General features: G+C 38.2%; 1 protein-coding gene across 2 annotated transcripts in view; it reads right to left on the bottom strand.

Moving 5' to 3' along the window:
• Positions 1-261: 261 nt before the first annotated feature.
• LOC127435162 (neuroepithelial cell-transforming gene 1 protein-like) overlaps positions 262-25,885 on the bottom strand; it is a 34,784-nt gene continuing 9,160 nt past the window's right edge. The window contains exons 2-11 of one of the 2 annotated variants that reach the window (XM_051688392.1): positions 24,126-24,192; positions 16,258-16,320; positions 4,798-5,073; positions 4,230-4,292; positions 3,946-4,042; positions 3,789-3,865; positions 3,440-3,697; positions 3,168-3,338; positions 2,659-2,845; positions 262-2,383 (exon numbers count right to left, since the gene is read on the bottom strand). In XM_051688392.1, the coding sequence (XP_051544352.1) occupies positions 1,953-2,383; positions 2,659-2,845; positions 3,168-3,338; positions 3,440-3,697; positions 3,789-3,865; positions 3,946-4,042; positions 4,230-4,292; positions 4,798-5,073; positions 16,258-16,320; positions 24,126-24,192 (1,690 nt within the window). In that variant the 3' untranslated portion in view covers positions 262-1,952. Of the gene's footprint in view, positions 2,384-2,658; positions 2,846-3,167; positions 3,339-3,439; positions 3,698-3,788; positions 3,866-3,945; positions 4,043-4,229; positions 4,293-4,797; positions 5,074-7,805; positions 8,071-16,257; positions 16,321-24,125; positions 24,193-25,885 lie in introns of those variants that run through there. The other variant, XM_051688394.1, reaches the window with a different exon arrangement.

The raw sequence follows: 25,885 nt of genomic DNA on the forward strand, positions 1-25,885 counted from the left end.
GAATTGAGGCTCTAGCTTACCTGTAATTAGGTATGTGTTATACATTTAGATTGCGTAACCGTTTCAAAGGCTATATCCGCACTGCCTTCAAATATGGCTCACTCCTTTTCTGATTGCTTAATCAGAACTCTTCACAAGAGTCTGGTTATGAAAATGACAACCACAATCTATAACCATTTTCACTCCTGAAAAATTCAGGTAGTAAAAAACACATTTACAGCACGCTATTTAAAAACAGCAGCATAAACAAAACACATCACCTCTTGTTGACAGTAATTTATTAAACATTGTTGAAACATCTCCGGCCACTCTTCCGTTAAATTTAGCTAATGGGATAAATTGTCTGTTGGCATGCATGTACCTTGTTTACAATTGTGAGATGCCAAAACATTGTTATGGATGTTGTGCTGTCATCATTTCAATTTCAGTACTGAACCTTGTTTTTTATACACACATAATAATCTAGGGGATTCACTCCCAAACCTTTGCACTATGTACTTGGCCACAGTTGTTTCTGGAAGACTTATGAAAAAAATACATTTATACTTTCATTTGTATTATTTAGAACAAAAATTCAAATCAGAATCATTTGTCAGATGCAAATCTTACACAGACCTTTATTGATCATTTAAAAGTTTTTTTTTTTTTTTACATCACATATATACAGGCCACTGCAGTCCTCAATAATGTACAATCCCTTCTGTCTCTGTTACAAACTTATTTTCACAAACTTACATTATGAAGTGGTCATGACATTCTTTAACCTTCAACAATTTCTCCTCAACATACTTTTTCATCTTTCTTTTTCAAAAACATTCCTACTGGCTTTATACCAGTCTATCAAACCTTTCTACTTCATGCAGACACTACAAAAATGAAATAACAGCAAACCAAAGTTTATGAATGGTTGCTAATCTCTAGTAGTGCCAATCAAGTCCATCTAGTCTTATCCAATTCAACTCTGAAGTTTCTTTCTTGTTTCACTTCATTTCTCAAGCCCTTATTCAACATACAACTATTCTTCTATGTGACGGTCCTTTCTACGTAAACTTCTGCTTTGACAAGCATGTACATGCACTGGGCCCTCATAATAATGCAGGCAGGACTCAACAAGTAAAGCTCCATGCAAGATGCTACATTTGAATATCTGTCCATTTCATTTTTGGTAGGGTAAAAAAAAAAAAAAAAAACATGGCTCAGGTTTAATTTTGTACGAGTAAGCTAATTTTCCATTTGGACATTTAAAATCATAATGCTACTAAACATAGCTAGTTTTTCCATTTTCTATAGAGAAAAATAATGCCATCTAATTAAAATATAAAATGGAGCTGGTCAAATGGGAATGTATTTGTAAGACTTGCCTTCCAGTAAAGCAATGAATCAGGCTTTTACAAAGAATTCATTGCTTTGGATATTTAATCACTTTTCTCAGTGGGAATTTGTCTCTTCTGTCATATTATAAACTCTTCAGCTAAAAGCTAACCACAGTGCTTTTAATAAAAACAAAAAGAGCTACAGTAAATATCTTGAGAAGTAAAAAAAAAAAAAAAAAGTAGTAAACCTTTTTATTACATAAAAAATTAATATTAATAATAAAATAACAAAATATGACCAAACTAACAGTAAACAAGACTAGATGTGCGATCTTATGTATTCACACAAATTAACATCGATTGTAATTTAAAGTGTGCGGGATGTGTCTTCCATCTTCGATCCCTTGAGATCCACACATTCGCCTCACAAATACTGTCTTTCTGGTACTGGTTTGGCCCAAGTGGACCAGGGAGGGACTTGGGATGGGATATGGTAATAATAGCTGCCATTGTGGACAGTAACACAGAAACACTGCTGTAGCAACACACAGTCCATACACACACATAAATACAAGTCCTCCGTATTGTGCAGCTCCATTACTGCACCTGGGATAGCTCAGTCCTCTTACGAGTCTGTCTTTACACCATAGTCTCCTTTCTCTTGCCTAATGAGCAGAGTGAATGCTTGTCCTTTTTGGATTTGCGGGGCAGGGAGGGGGCGGAAGACAAGGATGAGGATGAGAGGGTGGAGGTTGTGGAAGGTGTGGGGCTGGGGGGTGACTCAGAGCCAGGGGAGGAGGGGGCAGAGACTGCACCCTGTGGACAGTTCTCATCTGACTCTTCCATATGCATGATGGCGGAGATGGAGGATGAGCGGCGTTTGATGCACACTTCTGCAGTGGTGGGAGTGGACGGGGAGTCGTTCTCTGGGATTGCCAAGTCTTTCTGGGTGGACATGGCGGTGCGGAGGCAGTTCAGCCACTGCTGCTTGTGAAAGATGTCATTGACCTGGAGTGTGTGGGACTGACCCTGAGCTGAGTCCTGGAAGCGCACCCGGAAAATATTCTTAGCTAGAAAAGTACAATAAAAACATGAACGTTTATTAGCAAAGGACTTAAAAAAAATAAAAGAAGATAAAGCAATTAACTCATTACATTTCAGAATAGGCCCTGTCTCAAATGGCTATTTTGATGTGGACCTGCGGTCTCTGGGCCAAACTGAAAATTAAATGGAAATAAAAAACTAAAATAAAAACATCCCATGCTGCAAAGTGTAGTCTATGATGTCAACCACAAGGGTTGACGATGCCGTTTGGGACAGGACCACAGATAGGGGTCAATCATACCTTTATCTGCGTTACTAAAGGCCCCTCTGAATGAACCACCCATGCGCACATCTCCATCCTGCAGGTCTTCCAATACAAGATCCTGCACTGGAATTGGCTGGCGATACACCTGGTAACAATGGCGATCATTCCGTGTTACAGGCCGCGTCAAGACCAGAACCTCTGTGAAGAGGAACACGTGCAACTTCTGCAAGAAAAATGGAGAAATGGGGAAAAAGGATAAACAGATCTGGTTATTGACATGTTGTTTGAACATTAGACTGATTTGTAGATGCTCAGACATTAACAGTTTTCTCCCCTGGCGCTGAGATTATCATCACAAAGATTCCCCTGTCATTGTGTCATGTGTTTGAGACACAAAGGCAGCCAATTTCTTCCCTCTAATGACCATATTTGGATATTGGTGTGTTTTTGTGTTTATATTCCAGACAAAAAAGACTGAAGTGATTTGCCCCTGACAGTTTTGCCTGCCATGGGGGTATGTACCTTTATGTGGGAGACAAACTTACCGTGCCGCTTTTGTTGCGGAGTTCCCCATGGCAAAGCAGGCTCTTGCACAGATCTATGCGTGGATCTTTCTGTCTGTCGTCCAGATATTCCAGCTTATCGATATAGTATTGGCACTCAGACTCTCCTTTCTTCATGTTTATGTCAGCCAACACGGCCTGAATAATGCTTATCTGGAGATGAGGAACAAAAATCGCATTAACACCAAATGCCTACTCCAAATGGCTAACACAAACTACGCACCTTAAAAGCCTACACATTTGTTGGTACTTACCGCTTGCTCAAGGCTGGCTGTGTCTGGGTGATCTGGTGGTGTATGTCTGAGGATCTCTTTCAGAAGAAGGGGGTATTTGACAAGTCGTGAGCGAGGGATGTCCAGGAAGCTCCACAGGTCCAGCTTCCTGCTGAAAGGCGACTCTAGACAGCGCTGCAGGAAGTCCTGCACCCTTGGGTCTTGTTTCTTCTGGTCTAACAAGGCTTTTGCGGCCAGCTGGTTACTGCAATATGCCCTGTATGCGTTTAACCTTGGCAGCTGTGGAGGAGAATGAGTCTTAAAACGCTCTGTCTCAACTGTATAACTATCTTTTATAATAACAAGAATAAAGTGAAAGTTTGACACTCACCCAGTCCACAACAATCTTGCCGATCTGTCCCACTGTCCCATCCTGGCCTGTAGCTTTGGCCAGCTGAGCAAGAAGATCTGATTGGATAAATCACAATTTAGCACTGCTGGTCATCAAATCCACCAAGTTAAAAAAAAGATGTGTGCGTGATATTCACCTTCATGAAGAGGAATATAAGCATCTAAGTCTCCAAAGATGGCGGTCAACTCCTCCTCAGACATGATAGAAAGTTTCAGCATTGGGTCATGGTACGCCTGGACACACAAAATGAGATGGGTAAATAAAAGGAAATAGGTACAGCTTCTAATATTACTGAGAGAGCAATTTTTGGCTATAAATGGAGGAAGTAAGCAAGCTACTGCGTTCAGCTGTGAAAACAGCCAAGAGCCTTTAGGCTGTTTAGTTTGAATAAATATTCTGAAAAAGTAAAAACGGACAAACCTTTCGAGCAAGCTTCAGGTCTTCAATCAGGTCTTGTTCACCTCGAGACAGCTCAAAAATTGCCTTGAGAGAAAGAATATATATAAAAGGTCACATAGGAACTCTTTCGAACTGTTGTTAATAAGCAAAGGAAATCATTGAGAAATTTGAGACCCCGTGTATCATTCTGATTTCTCTCTTTGGTGGGAAATATTTGAGGGGCTCACAGTTTGCTGTGATGTCTGATTACAAGGGCTGGTTGTGAATGAGAGTTAGAGGCTTGTGTATCAGACAGGTCAGTCTGTGTTAGCACTGTATTTCTGACTCCGAGACTCCAGAATGTAGTCTCCATTCCACTGTGTGCCAAGAAAGTACGCCAAATAAATTCAGCCAGACCCAGTAAGGTAGAGCCAGGGAGAATAAAAACAGAGCGAGAGGAAGAACAGGGTGCTTTCCAAGCCTCTGGCCCTTTGGGTTTAATTAGTCACACAGGCCTAATTCAGTAGCGTCTGGCAGGGGGACTGTGAGTGGATTTAATAGTCTGGCTTTTTCAATTCTGTCTGGATTCCATAGTTCAGGCTGTACTCACCTCCTGTCTCTTAATCTCCTTGGTGGAAAAGTTTCCTTTCTGGTGGACGTCCAGGGTCTCGGACCAGAGCGTGCTGTTACGGCGCTTTGGTGGTGTAGGGGCCGCGGCCTTGCTGCAGGGCTTCTGTTGGGGCACGCCCGGAGACCGCCCATCGCCCCGGAAGGAGGCCTGGAGGGTCTGGCCGAAGCGTCGTACGGCCCCATTCTTCACGGGAGAGATGAGGTTCGCCAGCGAGGTCACTCTGCCCAGCGGCCGCACACGCTTAGTACAAGGTTCCTACGAGACACATGGAAATAAACGTTAAAACTTAACCACCCCACAGACCCCCTTCTGACCACAATAAATTCCTTTGCGCTTCATTAACTGTATAACTGCCAAGACAATTTAGCTAAAGTTCAGAATAGACCACTCTAAAGTTGCCATCTCGCACAAACAGAGGCACAAGACACAGCATACACAGACTTTCCAGTGTATGACTGGAGCGGGTGTGAAGGGGTCAACTGGAGGTCAGGTTGATTGGTGTTTCCTGGACTACAGACATCTAGGCAGAAGCTCCAGCCTCTGGAGTCACCAGCTGCTATGTCCATCATGTGAGAGTGACCCTCTCAGCAAAAAAATTATATACATGCACACATGCATACACAGACAAAGACCCCTCTCTGACTGCAACCCTAGAGACCAGGGGTTCAAGAGGCATGTTTGGAATGTAGGAGACTCCTCTGTCAGCTGTCCCACACTGATGACCCACACAGAAATACACACCCTTTTGGCATAGTAGCCCAACTATAGCAAACAGACCCCCTAATCAGAAGTTGTTCAGCCACTTAGCTGAGATAAATTTGCTCTCTCAAAAGGATGTTTGAGAGCCATTGGTTGTATTTATGTATGTCAGAGGACCAACACAGTGAGATACAGATTTGACCCAGGCCTTGTAAACAGGGAGCACTCTACTCCCCTCTACCCTTCTCTACTCCATTAAGGGCTGTTTATGGCTTCATGTTGAAGCAGGCCCTGTAGCCCTCGCATGAGAGACAGGCACACCTGAACCCCCTAGAAGAGGGGGAGGCAAACAATCTCAAACCTTACATCCATAATGACTGGGCCTGTAGCCAACCTCAACAGACCTGAGAGCGAAAAAAAAAAAAAAATCAAAGCAAAGCAGATCTGAGAGGTTGATTCTACACTCTAGAGATCTGACTGAAAAACTTCTCCAACCAAACCAATAACAATGTGATCTTTGTGTCTTTCAGGCGGTCGGAACAAAAACCACTATGTGCTTGCACTTTTAAAAATGCACATTTCAATTGGTTTTCCACCAGCCGGGAGTATATAAAAAGAGATGTGTTGTTCTCATCTTGGCAGAATGAAATGGGGGAACCATTCCACCAGTGCAGACAGCTGCCGAACAGATCTGTGACTTCAGTTTAAGCAGGAACGGCAATTGTGGCCTAACTGGACTTGGCCACCCAGATCTGCCAGTCGGCCTTGCCTTTCCTCTGCTGTAGCATATCATGCAAATAAACACGAAGACCACATCTGAACCTTCTCCACCAGTGGCCAAAAACACAAGATGCGGTCTAAAGAATGACCGCAGAGGAAGCAGTCTGGTTGAAAAGCTTCAGTGTGTAGCTTAACAAAATTCAAAAGACCATATGAATACAGCAGTACCTGTGTAAACCATTGCTGGCTTTAAGCAAAAGATTGCAGCGTTACTGCTGCCCATTGCATTCTTCCTGCAGGTTAGGAAAGCCCTGCAATAACAAATACCTTGTTTTTTTACAACTGTAGATTATCTAGTGGAAAGAGCAACATGAAAGCAGACAGATAGGCTGACAGAGCAACTATTTTTGACTGTGTTGATTTTACCTGACTCACTGGGAGAGTCGCATTGGGAGAATTTAGCAGGGAGAAGCCTCCCCCACAGGATCTACAGTTTAGACTACTGCTGTGTAACAACACATTTGTGTTTACTTAGCTATACTTTGAGAACAAGACTGCCCCCAGAAGTTGGCTAAATCTGACAAAACCTACCTTTAGCAGCGTCCTCAAAATGATATTCTAAGAATGCAAAGAGTTTCCTTTTAGGGATAGGGGTTAGATTTGTGTTCGTCTGTTGTAACTAAAGTAAATTGGTTTTATATAAAATAATCTATGGTATGTCCTCATTTATCCCTTTATATTGTTGTTCTTGTCCTCAAAAACAGATGGAGCACTGAAACCTTACAATCAAAATAAATAATTAACTGCCTATAAAAATAAAGTGTTAGTAAACTAATAAAAATTTATTGGGGAAGCAAATAAACAATTGTTGTGACTAAGGCAATGTCCAGCAGCATTTAGCCACAAGTTCCTTAACTCCTGATTCATTAATAATTTACTACTGCTTTAACATTCCCGACAACTAAACCATTTCTCTGCCCACTTCCGAATCAAAGTAGAAACCACAAAGAGAAATAGCAGCCTGCTCAAGAGAAGTAAAATGAAAGCCTCTTCCTGTAGCATCAGACATCTCTAAATGCTCTCAGCAGGGCCCAAACAGCACACCTGGGCAATGGGCAGTGATTGGTTACAGACTGCAGGAATGCTCTTCATTCCTGCATGTTCTCACACCTCAAAACAGCCCTGAGGGGACGCTCAGACCATTAATATACTTCTAAAAGCTCCTGCTCAGGTGTGTAGCCAAACAGACAAATTTTAAACTTCCTGGGTTGCCAGAATGGGTGACAGAATTTCAAAAAACCTGGGAAAAGAGTTAAAACATAATCCATTAACTCAATGACTAAAGACCTTTACCCTGTTTGACTTGCTGAGCATTCACACACTCATGTCTCACCCCCACTCACACACCTGTGGCTTATTCCTATAAAGGGCAGTGAGCATACAAGATTACAACAGGACAAGGTTCTGACATGGCTGATAAAGAACTCAAACAAGCTTTTATCACTCAAAACAGACAGGCAAAGACACAACAGGGCAGAATAACAGTAGTATTTGCTTTGGAGTCTCACCTCTAGTTCTTTGTAAGTCTGGTTCAGGTGGTCTATCTTCTGTAAAGTCCGTTTGATAGGTACCACACAAGGTTCATCGTAAGCCACCATTTCTTTCAATAAAATCCACTAGTTAATTTCTGTTATTTCCAAAGGGTCGGCGATAATCCACAAGTGATTCTTAAATAAATATTTGTTGTAACATAACTTAACATCCCATGTAACTCCTGTCCGCCTGAGCGGAGCTTTCTAACTTCTAAACACACTCTTGGTGTGCGCTGTAACAATCTCTAACTTTGCTCTAGGGAGGTGAAAGGCAGGGAAAGCTTATATAGAGTTTTGAAAAGGTGGAGTCAATAGTGTAAACCCACCAGTGACATGGAGGGGGAGGGGATATGCAAATGACTCGAGCAGACAGTCTGAGAAACCTAGTGGCCTTTTTGTCTGTTACCACAGATCAACACTGGAAAATTTTATCTATTGGGTATCACCAAATTGTACAAATGTTATCAAAAGAAGGCATTTTTCTGTCCACAAGCACGAAAACCATTTAATATTTAATATTTTTTAAATACTTTGTTTTAGAGCTTGTATGAAAAATGGTCTGTACTAACTACTTTTTCTGCCTTTAAAACTTTATCAATATGATTTGAACCTAAGAGTAATTTTAGACTTCAAGTCTACGTTGGGCAAAATATATATATATATATATATATATATTTATGCAAAAGTCACACGACCCACAGTTTACTTTACAAGTTAGATAAGTGAAAAGTCCAGCTTTGTGGTGGGTGAAAGCAAGTCTGTTTCTGTTTGCAATGTGGATTGGTTTATGTGTCTCTTTCAGTTGCATGAAGGGTGTAAAGTGCAGGCATATTTGCTTTCAGATCTGCCTAATGAAGAACAGGGTCGCTATCACCCTCTGATCAGCAGGGGAGGGGGATGGTCAATTACAGTATCAATCAGTGCTGAGGGGTCACACAAATACACACATACAGGGCTGGTGGGACTCTGTGTACTGGGAGATATGGGGGTCTGATGAGTCAGAGAGTTTCACCACTCAGAACCAGAAACTGACCCGGACCACGCCGTAAACAAATCTAGCTTAACAAAAGCTAATTTTCTCTCTCTTTGTCTATATTTCTCAGTGTACACAAAACTGCACAGGCAGTTTAACTCTACATTTGGGTGACCAAAATGAGCACGTTGCACTATGGACCCAAATCTTTACTGCTACCTTCTGACGCTGTCACCACTGATACTAACTTAAGCTGCCCAACTGGAACAGCACATTGTCAGTGCGTTTAAGAGATTTGTGTTTAAAAAAAGTGTTAAAAAGGGTTGGGTTGCTTGCCAAGCAAATGGAGATGAACGATGTGCAGGCTGTAAGCTCACTACTCTGTGTCAATACAACAGTGTGAAACAGACCATATGCATTAGTCAGTTTGGATCAGCATTCAGTTTACTTATTTTAGAGTTTAGTTTATTTATATTACTCTAAAATTATATTATTCAGCATATTACATTACAGAATATTCAATGCAGTTTAAACTTTTATTATTACATATAAGCATGGGATTCAATTTGTATTTGATATGTTGACACTGTTTAGAAAAAAAGATCTCAATGTAAAAAATGTCTCTGAAAACAAATCCCAGGGGGCAAATAATTTGACATATTTGAAATGTTATGCTTTTGTGCCCTGATGCCTCAGCATGAATCAATATTTACTTGTGAATTCTGATTATCAGAACATAGAACAGCATATCTATCTATCTGTCTATCTATCACCTTTTGCCTAATTTGTTTACTATTTTTGTGCCATCTTTGACAGATGTTAATCATCAGTGGTAAAGCAGTGGTAATGAGTTAAATCACGTAATTCTCTTTAATTAGCTTTAATCAAAAGTGAGAACGTGAATGGCTTAAAATCAGTTTCAGTTTTTGCAAAGGTGTTCACTCAATAACATGGCTTTCGTTTATTACTCATGCCGTGGGCAGACACTATCATACTGCTCTCTGTGTGTTTTGATGAGAGGTGTGGTAGCCATATTGCATGAGAGCGTGGCTCAGCCTGAACCCCCTGCGGGCTAACACCTTGACACACATGACAGCTGGACAGCTGGGCGTAAAGCACAAACACAGCCCTCCTACTTTAGTGCTAAACACCATCACACAAGAGTGACTTACTTCATGTGGGCCTTGAGTGAGCTTTCCCGACGGGGAAAATGTGAGCTAACTTGCTTTCTGATCTGATGTGGAACCTGTTAAATGTGCTTTGAGGGAAATGGTGTGAAACGGAGCAGTGTGGAACATAGTGCTGCCCCTTGGTGGATGATGCATTGATACTGCAGTCAGAGTAACTGTCATGCAAGGTCAGAAATGAACCAAGGCTTGTGGCAAAAATGCCACAGAATGCGGCAAAAATGGCCCAAATATATATAAAAAATGCCCCTATTCTCTCTATTGTGCTTTATTCATTATATAACATTAAATATTTTATCCTCCCCAATTTTCTTTTATGCTTAGGAAAAACATTTCCCTCATATAGGTAAAAAATTTCCCTGAAGTACAATTCCAGGGGGCAAATATTAACTCTTAATAAAAAAAAGTATATTTCTCACACTGCTGTCATGTACTTAAAATTTTATCCATTTGTGGACAAATGCCTCAGGCTGCATCATATTTACTTGTGAATACTAATTAGTAGCATAAAGAATGCCTTCCTATTGTAAGGAGTGACACTATAATCTCCAGAAACACAAAAACGCAACTGACAAGACAAAAACGTCCAGTCACTGACTTCCGCTCAAGTGCACATTCATTGAAACCTACCAGTTTACCTTTAATGGTGAATCTGTAAAGGTGCCAAGCATTCATCCCCTGTAACAAAGATGTCATTAGGAAACAAGCCTGTACGGGGTATAGCCTGTGTATGGGTGACTCAGTGTGTGGGTGTGCATCATCACAGGAAGACAAACTGTATAGTGTTTTTCTTCAGGATCCCTTTGTATCATAGCTATCTTCATTTCATGGCTCATCCCACATTTAGCCATCCTCCCTTTCTGATTTCATCTGTCTTTATCTTTCCATGATATATTTTTCAGTGATATCCATTCTGTGCTTAGAAGCTGTTATGTCTATACAAAAGAAAGTGGAGTGTATTGGATAAAAAAAAAATAAAAAAAATAAAATAAAAAGAAAATTATGACAAAGCGTTTCCACACTTTTTGACAAATAAATTTCCATGAATTTCGCATGATTTAAGATTTTTTTTAAAAACATTTGAGCTGTCAGAATTAACGCATTAACACATGCGATTAATTTAAAAAGTTTAATGCGTTAATTTTTCTTAATCGCGATTAACGCATTTACAGTTAATACGGCATTAACACTTGTGTGAATGGCGGAATCTTTGTAATATGTCCACACGGAGTCATTACACTGACGCACAAGCCACAGCACCAGAGCCCTTCTACCAAGATGAGCCTACAAGCTTAGCATAAAATAACATAACACGGCGGTCTCATTGACATTCTATGGGTGGTACTGTCGTAATACTCTCCTATGATAGAGCCGCGGAGGTTGTTATCTCAGTAAATAAAAGAATCTCTGACCGCGCTTCCCTTGTCAGTGATAAAATTACGGAGAAAGGAGCTCTTAGCGCTTTATGATGTACAAAACAAGCCCAGATAGGACTTGTAAGGTGCATTTTAATTAGCACAGAAGCAAGTCAAGTCTTAACTGTCACCAAAATGCAGAATGAGACGTTTTTGTCTGGAAGCGCTTTTCATGGTGAATTCAAAGCTGCGCTGATGGCCTGACACCCTGACGCAAATCATGAAAGCAGCTTCATGATTGCTGAAAAAAGGGGACAGCCACAGTCTACCATCAGATTAATATTGCAGAGAATGAGAGTTTAAGAGATTTAATATGCATTTTAAAGAAAATGCAACCTATGGGGAAACTATTTCTTTCAATTAGTCAACCTCCCACTTAGACTTTGGGAAATGTTTAATGTTACTCAAATTGGTGCTATTTTAGTGCATTTCGTGTGGAAGGCTTTGTTTGGAAAATGTTAACAAAGAATTATATTGTTACATATTCTTTCCTAAGATGAAAATAAATGCATTTTGATGAGAAAAGTATATATCGTGGCAAATTTCAGCACTTTCAAAATCTGCGATTAATCGTAATTAACTACAAAAAATTATGCGATCAATCGCAATAAATTTAATCGACTGACGGCACTTATATTAATAACTGACAGCACTAATATAAATTATGTGATTAATCGTGATTAAAAAAATTTATCGACTGACAGCACTTATACATACTGTATATATTAGTGCTGTAAGTCTATTACATTTTTTAATCGTGATTAATCACAGCACTAATATACATACTGTATGTTTGTGCTATCAGTCTATTAAAATTTTAAATCGCATACATTTTCGTAGTTAATGGTAGATTTAGAAAGTTCTGAAATTTTACTGAAATATACTTATTTTCCTGTCAAAATGCATTTATTTCCTTCTTAGGACAGAAAGCAAAACAATATGTAACAATATAATGCGTCATTAACATCTGTCAAACAAACAAAGCCTTCCACATAATAAAGACAGAAATGCACTAAAATAGCACCAATTCAGGTAACATTAAATGTTTCCCAAAGTCTAAGCAGGAGTTTGACTAATTGAAAGAACTAGTCTCCCCATAGGTTGCATATTCATTACAATGGGCATTAAATCTCTTACTCTCATCCTCCACAATATTGAAAATATTCGCTTTGTTACAGCAACCGTGAAGCGCCACTTTGAACTCCAAATGAAAAGCGCTAGGGGACAAAAATGCCTTATTCTGCATTTTGCAGTTAAGACTTTGCGAACTTCTGTAAAATGTGGCGTAGGCTGAAAAATGAAGCTGATTCTGATTCTGAAAAATACTTTATTTCTTTCACAAGTTCCATCTAGGTGTGTTTTGTAAAACAAAAAGCGTTAAGAGCTTCTTTCCCCATCTCTTTATCACTGACACTGAATCACTACTGTGAGTCTTTGCAGTGTGTGCGTCAGTGTAATGACTCCAGCAGACACATTGCAAAGGTTCCACCCTTCTGACCAATGTTTATGCTGGTTAATGCTGTATTAACGGTAAATATGTTAATTGTGATTTTAGAAAAATTAACACTTGTTAATGCATTCATTTTGACAGCTCATATATATATATGTGTGTGTGTGTGTGTGTGTGTGTGTGTGTGTGCGTGCGTGCGTGGTGATGATAAGCCAAGTTATGGCAAGTCCTCAGCTTTCATGATCAGCCGCTTTCAGTTTCTTAATTTATAAAAAGATGCTGCAAATATGAGTTCTAGGGAACTGAGAAGCATTTTCAATGCATGAATTGCCCACATCAACAGCCACATGTCTGTTCAAACCTTAAGTCATAATTCTTTTATTTTTTTCGTATTAACAGATTCTTTAAAAATATATTATATATATAATATATTTGAACAAATTTCTTTTATTTTTTTGTATTAACAGATTTAAAAAAATATATATATATTATATAATAGATTAAAAAAATATATATCTTTTTTTTCGTATTAACAGATTTTATTTAAAATATATTATATATATATATATATATAAAAATCTGTTAATACGAAAAAAATAAAAAAATAATGACTTAAGGTTTGAACAGACATGAGGCTGTTGATGTGGGCAAGGGTATTTACTAACATTCATGCATTGAAAATGCTTCTCAGTTCCCTAGAACTCACCTTTGCAACATCCTTTTATAAATTAAGAAACTGAAAGCAGCTGATCATGAAAGCTGAGATTGATAAGCCATAACTTGTGTCAATCATAATGATTTATAGTGAAACATTACTTGTCACATCAACTGTTTTGGAACATCAACTTCACAGCTACATTGTTAGTGGGTTACCTAGTAGTTCTGAACCTAAAATTTCTTACTCTGGTGTGGAACTAAAACTCCAGATACCGAACATCAACAACTGCAGGAAATACTGTAGATAAAATCACACACATCCCACAAGTTAATCTGATTCCTGAGTAAGTCAACGCACGCCTCAACAGAGATGGTTGCCACCAAACAGAGCAGGTAACTAACAACACACCCCTTCAATCAGACACATAACACAGACTGTACACCTCCATCTAAATGTACAGTATCTTTCTCACACACTTGCCTTAAGTGTTCGGTCAGACTTCTAGCTACGTAGGTTAAATTAATCATACCATTTGGGGAACTTGTGACCATTTAGGGAGTTATTATAACCGTTCCCAGCCTGATTGTGCAAATTCAACATTTCAAAAACTAATGCAGCATCTGTTCAAAGACGTGGGTTTTTGATCACTGACTGTAAAACTGAGGTATCATTTTGATTAGCCTCAATTTGACTCGAGAAGATCATGTCATTTCATCAGAACATGGCCCTGGAGGAAGTGGGGGCAACAAAAGGGGTACTTGCAGGACAGGTGATTTTTCAAAGCTACCCTACCCCCAGTATGCATTGTCAAATATGTGCTGTGAGGAACGGTATTGGGGCTGTTGTTTACTGCACAGTCTGGCAAAACAAGTTTCCTTTCGGAATAGTCTGGGTTAAAGTGGACAGGTGACTGAAGCCTTTCAAAGATGTGAATTGAAGCCTCGTTCTGGGTAAAATACAAACCAACCCAGTCTTCAACATAATAGTTTTTTATTTGATCAATGACTGCAAATGATCTATTCCTCTATCTGTCTGTCTGTCTGCACTGTAAACCCTAATGCTCAAAGTAATTAATTGTACTAAATTAATTGTAATTGAGTTCACAAAACTGACACCTTTTAAGTAACCTGAATTGTTCTATTGTTTTGAGTTTAATAAGCTTGTCTCTTTAAATTTACATGAACTTAAATTGTCCAATTAATCTCAATTTAACTTTTTTTTTTTTTTTTTTGGTTAACAGAAACTGGGCAGGGGATTTCTAATTCCTACTCAATAGGGAGAGTAAATGTTAAAATTAAGTGTTATATAATGTGTCTGTGTAAGATGACTATAAAGGGGATCCTTGTTATTGTTTAATGTTTTGTTGAGTTGAGATTAAGAAGAGTTTCTGTTATGTTGGAGCTTTGGGCAATTGAGCAATTGCTGTGCTAATCAAATTCAGTCTATGCAATCACAGTATTTTCCATTAAAATGCATTGAGCACGCTAACATTCATTTTACTAGTTTATTTATAATGTAAAGAGATTAATTTCAGTTAATTTAACATATCTAATTTAGTTGTTTACTCATTTCAATTATGTTAATTAAAAGTTAAGTGCCATCAAAATGTATGAGTTAGCTTACTGAATATTTTAAGTTAAGAGCAATTAACATGGATGTGTAAAATCTAAATCTGAAACTTAAAATTGGAGTTTATTAACTTATGTAACTTATGCAAGTGATTACCTCCAATTATTTCAGTTTTACTAACTTATTTGGGTTAACAGTGGTTGATTCTATCTATCTATCTATTCCTTTGAGAAATACTGTTATAATTTAAACTTTCAGACAAGATTTCATGTATTTCATCTGGAATATTCCATTTAAGTTTTTAAATTAGAAGCTACACTAAGCCCAGTAAACCAATTTTCTCTAACAGTGTAAGCAAAAGATTTCTAATGTAGTCTAACAATACATATCTTTGCTGCTAATGTTGGACAGAAATTGAAAACTGAATCAAAAACATAAAAAAAAAAAAAAAAAAAAAGATATACATTTTTTGTATGAAAACAGAGCAATTTTTTCCATTCCTTAAGGCATTTGTAGTGAATCAGAGCTGTCTCATCTCTTAATCACAAGAATGATGAAAGCCATTCTGCTGTTATATTGTTCACCCATCTTACCAAGTAATGAGCATCTGGGTGTGCTAAGTGCAAACTTTTACTTAACTGTAATAACATGTTCAGTTGCCATGGAAGTGTATTAATAAGACAAAGTTCTCAGTCAGATGGAGAAAAATACCAAAATAAACGAGAGAGGAGTTGAGGTCAGTGTGACATGAAAAGACACAACTATGCCACTTCTGTTAGTTTACCAAGTCACACGTCTCAATTACATCCTTTCCTAAATAACTTTCCGAGGATAATTACTGGGGGTAATCACGTCGAGTTTCCAATTTCTGAGAGATTACCTTTTTGATTAAATTCCACAAGCTGAAGTTTATAATGACAGGCTTCGATTTCTGCATCAAACACACATGATTTCATCTAATATTCTTGTGGGGTATGCTTTGGCAGATTATTTTGATTTTGCTGACAAACAGTGGGGGGCAGTTTGTATTTAGTTCATTCTTGATGTTATAATGAGGCTTTAAATGTTGTTTTAAAGCAGGGAGTACTTTGAAAGCAAGACCTCTTGATTTGTACATAGATAAAGCTGTTGTGGCAAGTCTCTTGTGGCAAAACCTGATTTAGCTTGTTTCCTTACCTTAAAGTCAAAGCTGCACAGGCTGACTGCATCTGCATCATCTTTCTCTCTGCGTTTGCGTTTCTGCAAAAAGAAAACAATTTTTAAGAATCTATAGCACAAATATTCATCTAATCTAAAAAGGGACACAAAAAATAAAAATGTTACCATCAGGACGTATCATATCAGGACACAAACTTAAAAACTATAGGTGAATCTGACGAAAACATGCCTGGGTCATATTTCACCACAAAATCAATCAACAATGAATAAATATATTGCATATAGAAAAAAAAGAATATTTTAGAACCAATACGATTTCTTGCATTGGGACAATGTCATGACAATTAAGTAAATTTTCACCCAAATTATTAATAGCGTAATGCGTCTGGACATCTTACTTGACAAAGTTCTTGTTCATTATTCTCATTTATGATTTCTATTAGATTCTCATTACTATAATACAGTATTTTTACTTTATTACAGACTGAAAACACAAATTATTTTTGTGTTAAAATCAGGCCATATACAAAATACTACCATGATGTATAAATATGAAAATAATGTAGAATGCAAAAATGGGTTTTATTGGTCCAAAAAGGCTTTATTGTCTTTATTGATGTGTTGTTGAAAGGATTTGTGAGATTCACCCGCACAGTGCACTTTACTTCATCACACTCTGTTTACTTTATACTAGTTCTTTCAGACCAGCTCTGAAGAACTAGTATAAAGACCAAGCAAAACTTCTTTTGTTGACTTCTCTACACTTTTTCTTTTGTTTCCTAAAGAGCAGAGAGTATGTAAAGTACTGCCCCAAAAGTTGGTATTATTACAGGTTACAATGGCTCGTAAGGAGGCCCAGTTAGACACAGGAAGTACATCATTATCCCCGGGGCCTTTTAGCACCTCTGTGTGTGTGTGTGTGTGTGTGTGTGTGTGGAGAGAGATTTGGGGTCCGGTGTGGCATCTGGCTAGTAAACATTCTACCTGTGGAGTGTTTGTAGGGTATGAAGGGGTCATAAACATTTCGGCTGCACTGCGGTGGCCACAGAGAGCCCTCAGGGTCTCTATTATTGGGGTGTGTGTTCTGTTCTTGGTTTTTCCACAAGAAACCACTCCACAAAACCGGTCTCCATTTAGGGCGTTAATGTCAGTTTCGGTGGTGGCTGAATTATAGCTTTGGGAACCTCCCAAGTAGACATCTCTCCCTCCATATAACTAGGTCTACATATATTTTTTCATATTTTCTGCACTTTTACTATTTTCAAACTAAAAGAAAATGTGAGCGGTGCTGGCCTGTGCAAAGGTTGCTGCTGCGATAGTAGGGTATTGCAATTAGGTTGCTATGGTGTTTGGAGTGATTTTTAGCATTGTTGCTTACCTGCCCAAGTCAAAAGAGCCCACCCCCAAGTCTCTATGATATTCTGGGGCTGTTTTATAGAAACTACCTATCTTAAGAAATTAGATCCTAAGTGAAATCACCATGGTTACTAAACAGATATGATAGGATTCACAAGTACAAATGGAGCGCAACAGTCTAGTTCCAGAAGTAAAAATCCCATTCATTTATCCCATAGACAAATAACATGTATATCTTTAAAGACAGAGCTACAAGGTTGTTCATCGATTGTATATGCTTCTGTTGAAGCCGTCCGTGTTATTTCAACTTCATTGTTTAAAAGTCGTGTTTGATAGCGGAATTCATGGTCAACAACTACATTACCCATGGTATAGCAGAGAAAGAGCCACTAATCAGAGAAGCACAGCCAACACAAAACCCATGAAAACATGCCTCGGAGCGACTGCATGCTCCCATGATGCACTGTGAATAATGTAATCGAGCTGGTCTCCCTTCACACTTAAACTACTTAAATATTTGTACATATCGGAATATTTTGCAATAAATGCTAAATATATTGTGTCTATACTTATAAATCAACAACCTAACCCTAACCTAAAATCAATAGTTTTATACAGTCCCATATTTTTTTATTCAATGACATGATTCCCAGTGCTTTAAGGGATTATAGTTTGTGCCCTCGTGAAAGACGGTAAGTACACAGCTTTGTACCTTTGTCTTTATGTCTGATTTTCAAAAAATATTTTTGACTCAAAACAAAGTTTGTGATGTTATGATTCTCCTTGGAGCTGGTTGGTTTTATGAAGGATTTTATAAAAAGTCTATGGAAGAAATGAGAATACTTTCAGAACCCAGACGGCTGAAAAAATGACCGGGCACTGTTGTGCTCTATACATGAGCCCTCTATACTCTATGCCTTAGATATGGCTCAGGTCCCTCCTTAAAAGTACGTCTAGGAGCCCATTTCCGGCAGGCAAAAATTGTATGTCTGATCACTTAGATCACTCCTCAACAAGCAAGATGATTTGAAGATTATTGCCGAAGTTTACTACTTAGGGTTAGGGGTTTGTTCATATCACTGACCCATAGTATGAGCAAAAGCCAAAATATTTCATAAACACATAAGTCCAGGATGAAGTATAGAACTTTATTAATGAGGGGCGTTTGAATGCTAACAAACCTTGGCTAATAAAAACTCACCCAGAATTAGCTTTGAATACTGCACAAGTAGGCAACATACCGATATTTAAAAAAGGGTGTTACTTTTAACACTTATGTGCCCATAATCTGCATATTACCTTATTCGCAACAATCACTGATGTGGCTGAAAGTCAAAAAGGGCAGTTTGTTGGTCACTTAAGGTTTTTTTTTAGAATGCAAGACTAGAATAAATTGAAAAACACGATGTCACCACCACTAATAGAACTAATCAGCTCTTTGTTTCTTATAGGGTGAAAGGACATTTAAGTCTACCATGTGATCAAAACCAAACACACTGCAGCCAGCACACCTTGAGTCTGGTTGAAGCAATGAGTAGATTAGGTTAAATTAACATCACACCCATACACAGCGAACAAGTAAGCAAACAGAGTACAACAATAAATGACAAGTTGTAATTTAGCTAATCCCCATTCAGAGACAATGGGAGGAATAAATCAAGACACTGATTGGAGGGTTGGCAGTAATGAAAGACGGCCAATCAACTGCCAAGCTACTGAGTAAATCACAGGTCACTCGAGGTGTTTGGATTTGAACATTTTAATGGATAACGCAGACAAGTGGCTGCTCATGTTATCTGAGATTGGGGAAAAGCACATCATGTTTTAGCCAACGGTCTGTGGTTTTTACATGTGGCAAAGAGTATAGCCAGTAGATTTTGATAAAATTAAATACAAAGGGGAAATCTAGTTGTTTATTTGCATAGTTCTAGCGCTCGATTCACTAAAGGGATTATGCAAAGGAAACTGCATAAACAACCCCCCCCCCCCCAAAAAAAAACTATCCGTGTGCAATTTGCGCAGCACAATTCCTCATCTTGCTGGTCGGTTCCAAGTTCAAGGTTGTGGGGGATGCAAGTTAATTCAAGACTGGAAGGCCAAACAATTACTCAAAAGATGAAAAACACAGTGCGGGCAGAATAATTGTTTCTGGGTCAAGTTGAATGGATCTGACAGTTATTGAACACACTAGACCTAAAAACAAAATTTTCACCAGAATAAGACTAATAAACAGAGCAGAACCACGAGAAGAGGGGGTCAAAGTGATAGATACAGGCCGTGTATGTTTTGGCTCAAGATTACCAAAATTAATGCTCTCTTAGTGGACAAACCATACATTGAAATTGAGACCAAACAGCTGCTGGAACTGAAAAAAATTGACTGTTAAAAACACGTTTGATCAAAGTCACGTTTTTTGGGAGAGTAAGATTTGGAGTGAGGTGTTGTGTGATTGTGGACCCATTATGGCCAGGACAGTGCTTTGAATATTTATTTGACAGATCTGGAATCAAAAAGTCCTTTAGTCCTTTTTTAGACATAGAACACTGATTAGTGATCAGATCTTTAAAGTCCAAACAAATTTAATAAAGACTTTCTGATGAACTGTTTAATTTCTGCGGCAGTAGTGTAACCAAAAAGAATTGCAAATATAATGATTGTTTCCAAACTCAATTCTAAAATACTCCCCCACAAACTATAGGTATGTGTACACGGAAGGGACAGCAATGAATGATCGATCACGAAAACACGTTATCCTAATTGCGTAACATAATTGTTTTTCTGACTTTAAAACATTTCACACCAATCAAAGTTCAGTAACAGCTAGGCCTATATGCAAATGTGCCAAAATGGAGCCCTTATTTTTATTATTTGAGTTGTTATGCTAGTATTTAGGGTGGTATTCTGTGGCCTGATTGATAAAAGGGGGTACAGTTGCATCAAAACTCTACACTTGTTCAAAAACATCTGGACGAAGCGCAACAGAATGGAACAATGCAGGGGTCTCGAAACGCATTTTTAAAAGTTTAACTATTTTTAACTTGACACGCAGTGTTACTAATGACAGATGCAAAAAGAAATTTTCTCAAAGCAGAACCACTTTGTATGGACCCTTCAGGAACTAAACCTTCAAATGGACAACTTATATCATGTTAAACTAGGAACTGAGAAAGTATTTTAACATTAAAAATAAAGTTTACCTTTAAGACTGAAAAAGAAAATTTGCATCTATCTTAAAAATACAAGTACACATTCCAGCTGTCTAAATATTTTCCTGTGTCTTCTGCAATCTGTGTATGACTCGCGTTGTGCTGCCAATTCCAAATGCTACACTGGAAAGCACACTGTGGTTTGTGGTGAGAATTTTTGTTGGAACACCTAACGCCACATCACATATTTAAACAGGTGATTTGTCATACTTAGTACTTTTAAAATATAACAGGATAATTATGTAAAACAGAGACACATTAGAAACCTCAGGATTCCATGAGAACTTATGTAACAAATAATTTTGTTTGGAAATCACATACTGGAAGACAATGGAAACAGAAGTTTGAACATGCCAGAGACAGGTCTATTCCAGTCATCCTCACATTTTGATGCATGTAACACTGGCAAAATCTAATCTGGCAGTGTCACTGAGGTCTGCATGGCATTTCCTGTGCAATCTTGTTCTGCTAGTATGTGCACCACCATGATCACCGTGCAGCCATACAGACAGCTTGAATTTGGGCAGATGAAGTAGCCTTCCTCTAGTTAGAAAACAAAGGGGGGAGGTCACTAAGAATTAATTCTATCATTATAAGCACACACTCTGCATTATTTTAGAATGTAATTTACTAAAGGAATTATGCAAATCAGTTATCGGTGAAAACAGCCAACATTTTGTGTTGAACAAAATTTGCAAGCCACAATTCCCATTCTTCCAGGCCGCTTTCAGTGATAGGTTGTGGACAATGCAGCAGACTATACGGTAATAACTGGAACTGTACAACATCATTCCACAAATCTAGAGACCTGAATGCAGAAATTCCACTTGACTACCTGGCTCGTCTTTATTTGGATGTTTATAATGCAGTTCTCCAACATTAACTGCCATGATCAATCGAAAATGAACACAATAGGTCTGGTCTTTTTTTTTTTTTTTTTAACGATTCACATTTGACGTTGTTTGTCTGCAATTAAAAGTAAAAAAAAAAAAAAAAAACACGACTTGTTTTTTTTACTATTAATTCCAGTCAACTAAAAAAAGTAACTACAACATGATTCAAATAGTATTTTCTTTATTAAAACGAAAGACAATCTGGTTAGAGAAATCGTAGCTCTATTCATTATTGAAAATAGGTATGCAAGAAAAATGCAAAAAAAAAAAAAAAAAAAAAAGGATCACAAAATAGGAAGTTGTCAACATAGTGTAAATGTACAATTTGTACATTTGTTTAATATCTTAGCAAAAAAAAGATGCATGAAATATGAAGGCAAATATTGTGCAAACCTGTCTCAAAAATAAGACAGATATTCAGAAATAACACAAGAAAACGGCAACATAGATTTTAGACAATGTAGGTATTATTTTTTCTAGAAATCAATGGGTCTGCTCCAAAACTTAGTAAACGCATCCTCACGCACAACGAGATGAATGATGCCATACTCTAATGAGCATAAATATGTACAGTACATACACATTTTGGGTAAAATAGTCAGTTTTCTATGATACTAAACCATTTTCTAACAATACTTTCAGGATTGAATGGATAATAAGTACATTTATAATGGAAAATCTCTTGCTTCGTCCTCCATCTTGAATTTATTTTTCTACCGAGCTCATTGCAGTGCATTATGGGATCGCCTACCCGAGGAAGGATACATATGATAAACAAGATATTATATGAGGCAGCATAATTAAGATACCTACCTTTTGAAACAGCCTTTGCATTGGGAGCGCGCCTATGCCTTAAAATGCTGCCTCCGAAGGAAGCTCACTAGGTTTTAAAACAGAACCAATATCTACAAATTATCAAGTTTATCTTAAAATTACTTGTTACCAGTATATCAAACCATTTATATGTATAATAATAAACCCCTGCAAATCAGTCTAAACATCAGAAATGTTTTTGTCTAAAGCATGTTTTTTGTTTTTGTTTAGCCCACATGAACTTATGACAAAATTAACATGCTTTCAAAATGCTTTGAAACCTGCAGACATTGACCTCTGAAATATCTGTATGCATGGTATCCATTAAGGCTGCATGATTGATTGAATTAAGATTGAAATCGCTATATGGCCTTGTGCGATTACTAAACCGGAAAAGGCTGCTTTTTAATCCCAAAATATACTTTTTTATACTGTTTTTACACGTACGCTTGCATTTGCCAACAGGGCACGCAACGTAAATTTTGTCAAAACGTCAGCATACAGCCCGATTTTTCTTACCGCCCGTACTCTATACACAGACACAAAAACAGGTCTGGTAATGCGGTAAACAAAACAACATTTCCAGTTATACAAACTTAACCAAAGAACAAATAAAAGAGTGAGACACGAAAAATAAGTAGCATACAAAAGTGGTGAAAATATTTAGTGAATTTGCCCAAAAGATTTCTCTACTTAATGTTTCAGGACTTTAAGGGATAAGATGAGGGAGAAATACTCACTTCGGTGGGGGTTTTAAAGGTGAGATAATAGAGCTCAAGCTAGAAGCTTAATGAGCCCCGTGTGCCTGCTCTATGAGCTAATGTGTGTGCATTCATGAAAAAAATTACATTTCAAAGGAACTCATTGGCAAGGGATAAAGCATCTTCTTTCCCGTCTTTGTACCCCCCCCCCATTTTCCTTAGATGAGTGATGGATTGAGTTTCGCTTGGCCTTCATAAACTGTGGAATGCCCTGGGCCTTCCTAATCGGGCTTTCTGTTTTCAATCACAATCTAGTTTGCATTTACTGCAAAAAGCGCTTAACTGATCCCTTAGGAATGGGCACTATGTTGGGTCCAGTATCATGGAAATTTAGGGGGAGAGATGCAATCTTAGGGGATTATTAGGGTGGCGGTTTCTGCATCAGCTGGACCAGAGGCACGCGATGTCATGAGAGGATTAAGATGACCTGTTTATGTCATCAGGTGGCGACAGCATGATGGTTAAGTGGAAAACAATATATGCCAATGTTTCTGTAAAGGGCAAGGGGAACGTTACGGAGAGGAAAAGGATGCAAGGTGTTACAAAGCTGACCTTATGGCTATAGTATTAGAGTTTCTGAAGCATGGAAAGTCATGAACCGTAGCAAAGCACCGCTAATAAGGTAGCCTTTACGTCATTTAAAAGACAAGGTTCACCTGTTATATGTCTGCTAGGATGATTTTTTATGGCGGCTTAATGGCGTGAGAGTGCAATGGAACAAGTGCCCTTTGTGAACATCCCTTTAGAAGGTAGCTTTCTATGTAGACAGCGAAGCAGCTCACTAGGTTTTGTAACAAAGCTATTGCACATTTCTGTATGCCTGAGAGTTACACATATTGACGTCATAATCTACTCACCAGAGTGAAGTCCCACTGGGGTCCAGGTGTCAAAAAGGTGAAAGAACTTCCTCTTCTCAAAGACGGCCTATAGGGAGAGAGAGACAAAGAAATATATGATTCCCAGTTAAATTTCAAAAGACTGAACTTTAGTGTGACACACCTTGAAACCACTCATTTTTTTTTATCTATCTACTCTTCTTACAGACAACTGGACGAATACTAAGCATCCAACCAGACTCTGAGCTCTGGTTGTGCAGTAAGGACATAGACAGTGCAGCCAAACCCTGTATTTGTATGCCAACCCACCAAACCAAATAGAACACATAGTCATTACATTTACATTTCTATATTTGGCAGACCCTTTTATCTAGTGACTTTCAATCCATTCAAGGCATACATTTTATAGCGTTCCCTGGGAATTAAACCCATGACCCTGGCATTGCCAGCATCATGCTTTACCAGATGAGATACAGAAAAATAACCCAGCAATGGGTGCCCAGCCACAAGAAAACCACATAAACATGAGTCCTCCCCATACACATTTCCCACATACATCCAGTACATACCACACACCAAGCCTGGTGTAGCTCTGTCTCCCATGACGATGCATCTTCCTCTGCAAAACCAATCCAGAGATAGAGAGAGATATACAAAGAGAGAGCGTCACTCAGCCCCGATCTCTCTAACTCACACCAATACACTTGTTTCTGCTGTTTTTAACCCACGTGCCTCTCCGTCAGTCTCCATCCATCATGTCCTCTTTAACTCACACAGTCACAAATATACTGCCCTTATTTGGGGGCTGGTGACAACTGTCTTTGCAAGGTCATGTTTGCAGCTATACCCAGGTTCCTTTTTTTAGGGGAGCTGGTTCTTATTTCAGCCATGCTAATGGGGCTGCCCCGCCAAATATTTTCTAGAAAGCCTTTGACAATTTCTCACAAATTTAATTTATCTACAGATCTGTGATTGCATCATTATTAGAGACAACATGAAATCAAAATTGATCAGATTTACTTAAATGTCCCTGGATTTATTGTGCATGATTCATCAGTGCATGCAGTTGTTTTCATAATCTTTCATTAAAATGTGATAACGTTCTCCACCTCTGAAATGACTTTTTCGATGTAATCAAGGCTTTGTAGGTTTGGAAAAACATGGAGACAATGGACATTTTAACATTATTGTTTTTCTGTTTACAAATTAATATACATTTCAAGTTTTAACATTATTTGTAAGCTACTTTGTTTCACTGGTCAAGAAAAACCATCTTCATACCCTGAGATCCACATTTGGTTTTCAACCATTGAAAATGGGTAAAATGTTACAATTTATGGATGGAGCCACATTGGGAGATACATATCTCTGAGGTTTAACCATATAGGGTTATAAAAACATTAAGATACAAAAACAAAAGTTTATTCTAAACCAAAATCTAAAAGGATATTAAGATATACTGCACACTCACAAAGCACTTTATTAGGAACACCTGTACACCTGCTTATACACTACTAATAATTTAATCAACCAATCGTGTGGCAACAGTGCAATGCATAAAATCATGCAGATACGGGTAAGGAGCTTCAGTTTATGTTCACATCAACCATCCGAATGGGGAAGAAAAATTTGATATCAGTGAATTCGACCGTGGCATGATTGTTGGTGCCAGATGGGCTGGTTTGAGTATTTGTGTAACTGCTGATCTCCTGGGAAATTCACACACAACAGTCTCTAGAGTTTGCTCAGAATGGTGCCAAAAATAAACATCCAGTGAGCGT

This window comes from Myxocyprinus asiaticus, chromosome 45 (assembly GCF_019703515.2).
Source record: "Myxocyprinus asiaticus isolate MX2 ecotype Aquarium Trade chromosome 45, UBuf_Myxa_2, whole genome shotgun sequence".
Lineage (NCBI taxonomy): Eukaryota > Metazoa > Chordata > Actinopteri > Cypriniformes > Catostomidae > Myxocyprinus > Myxocyprinus asiaticus.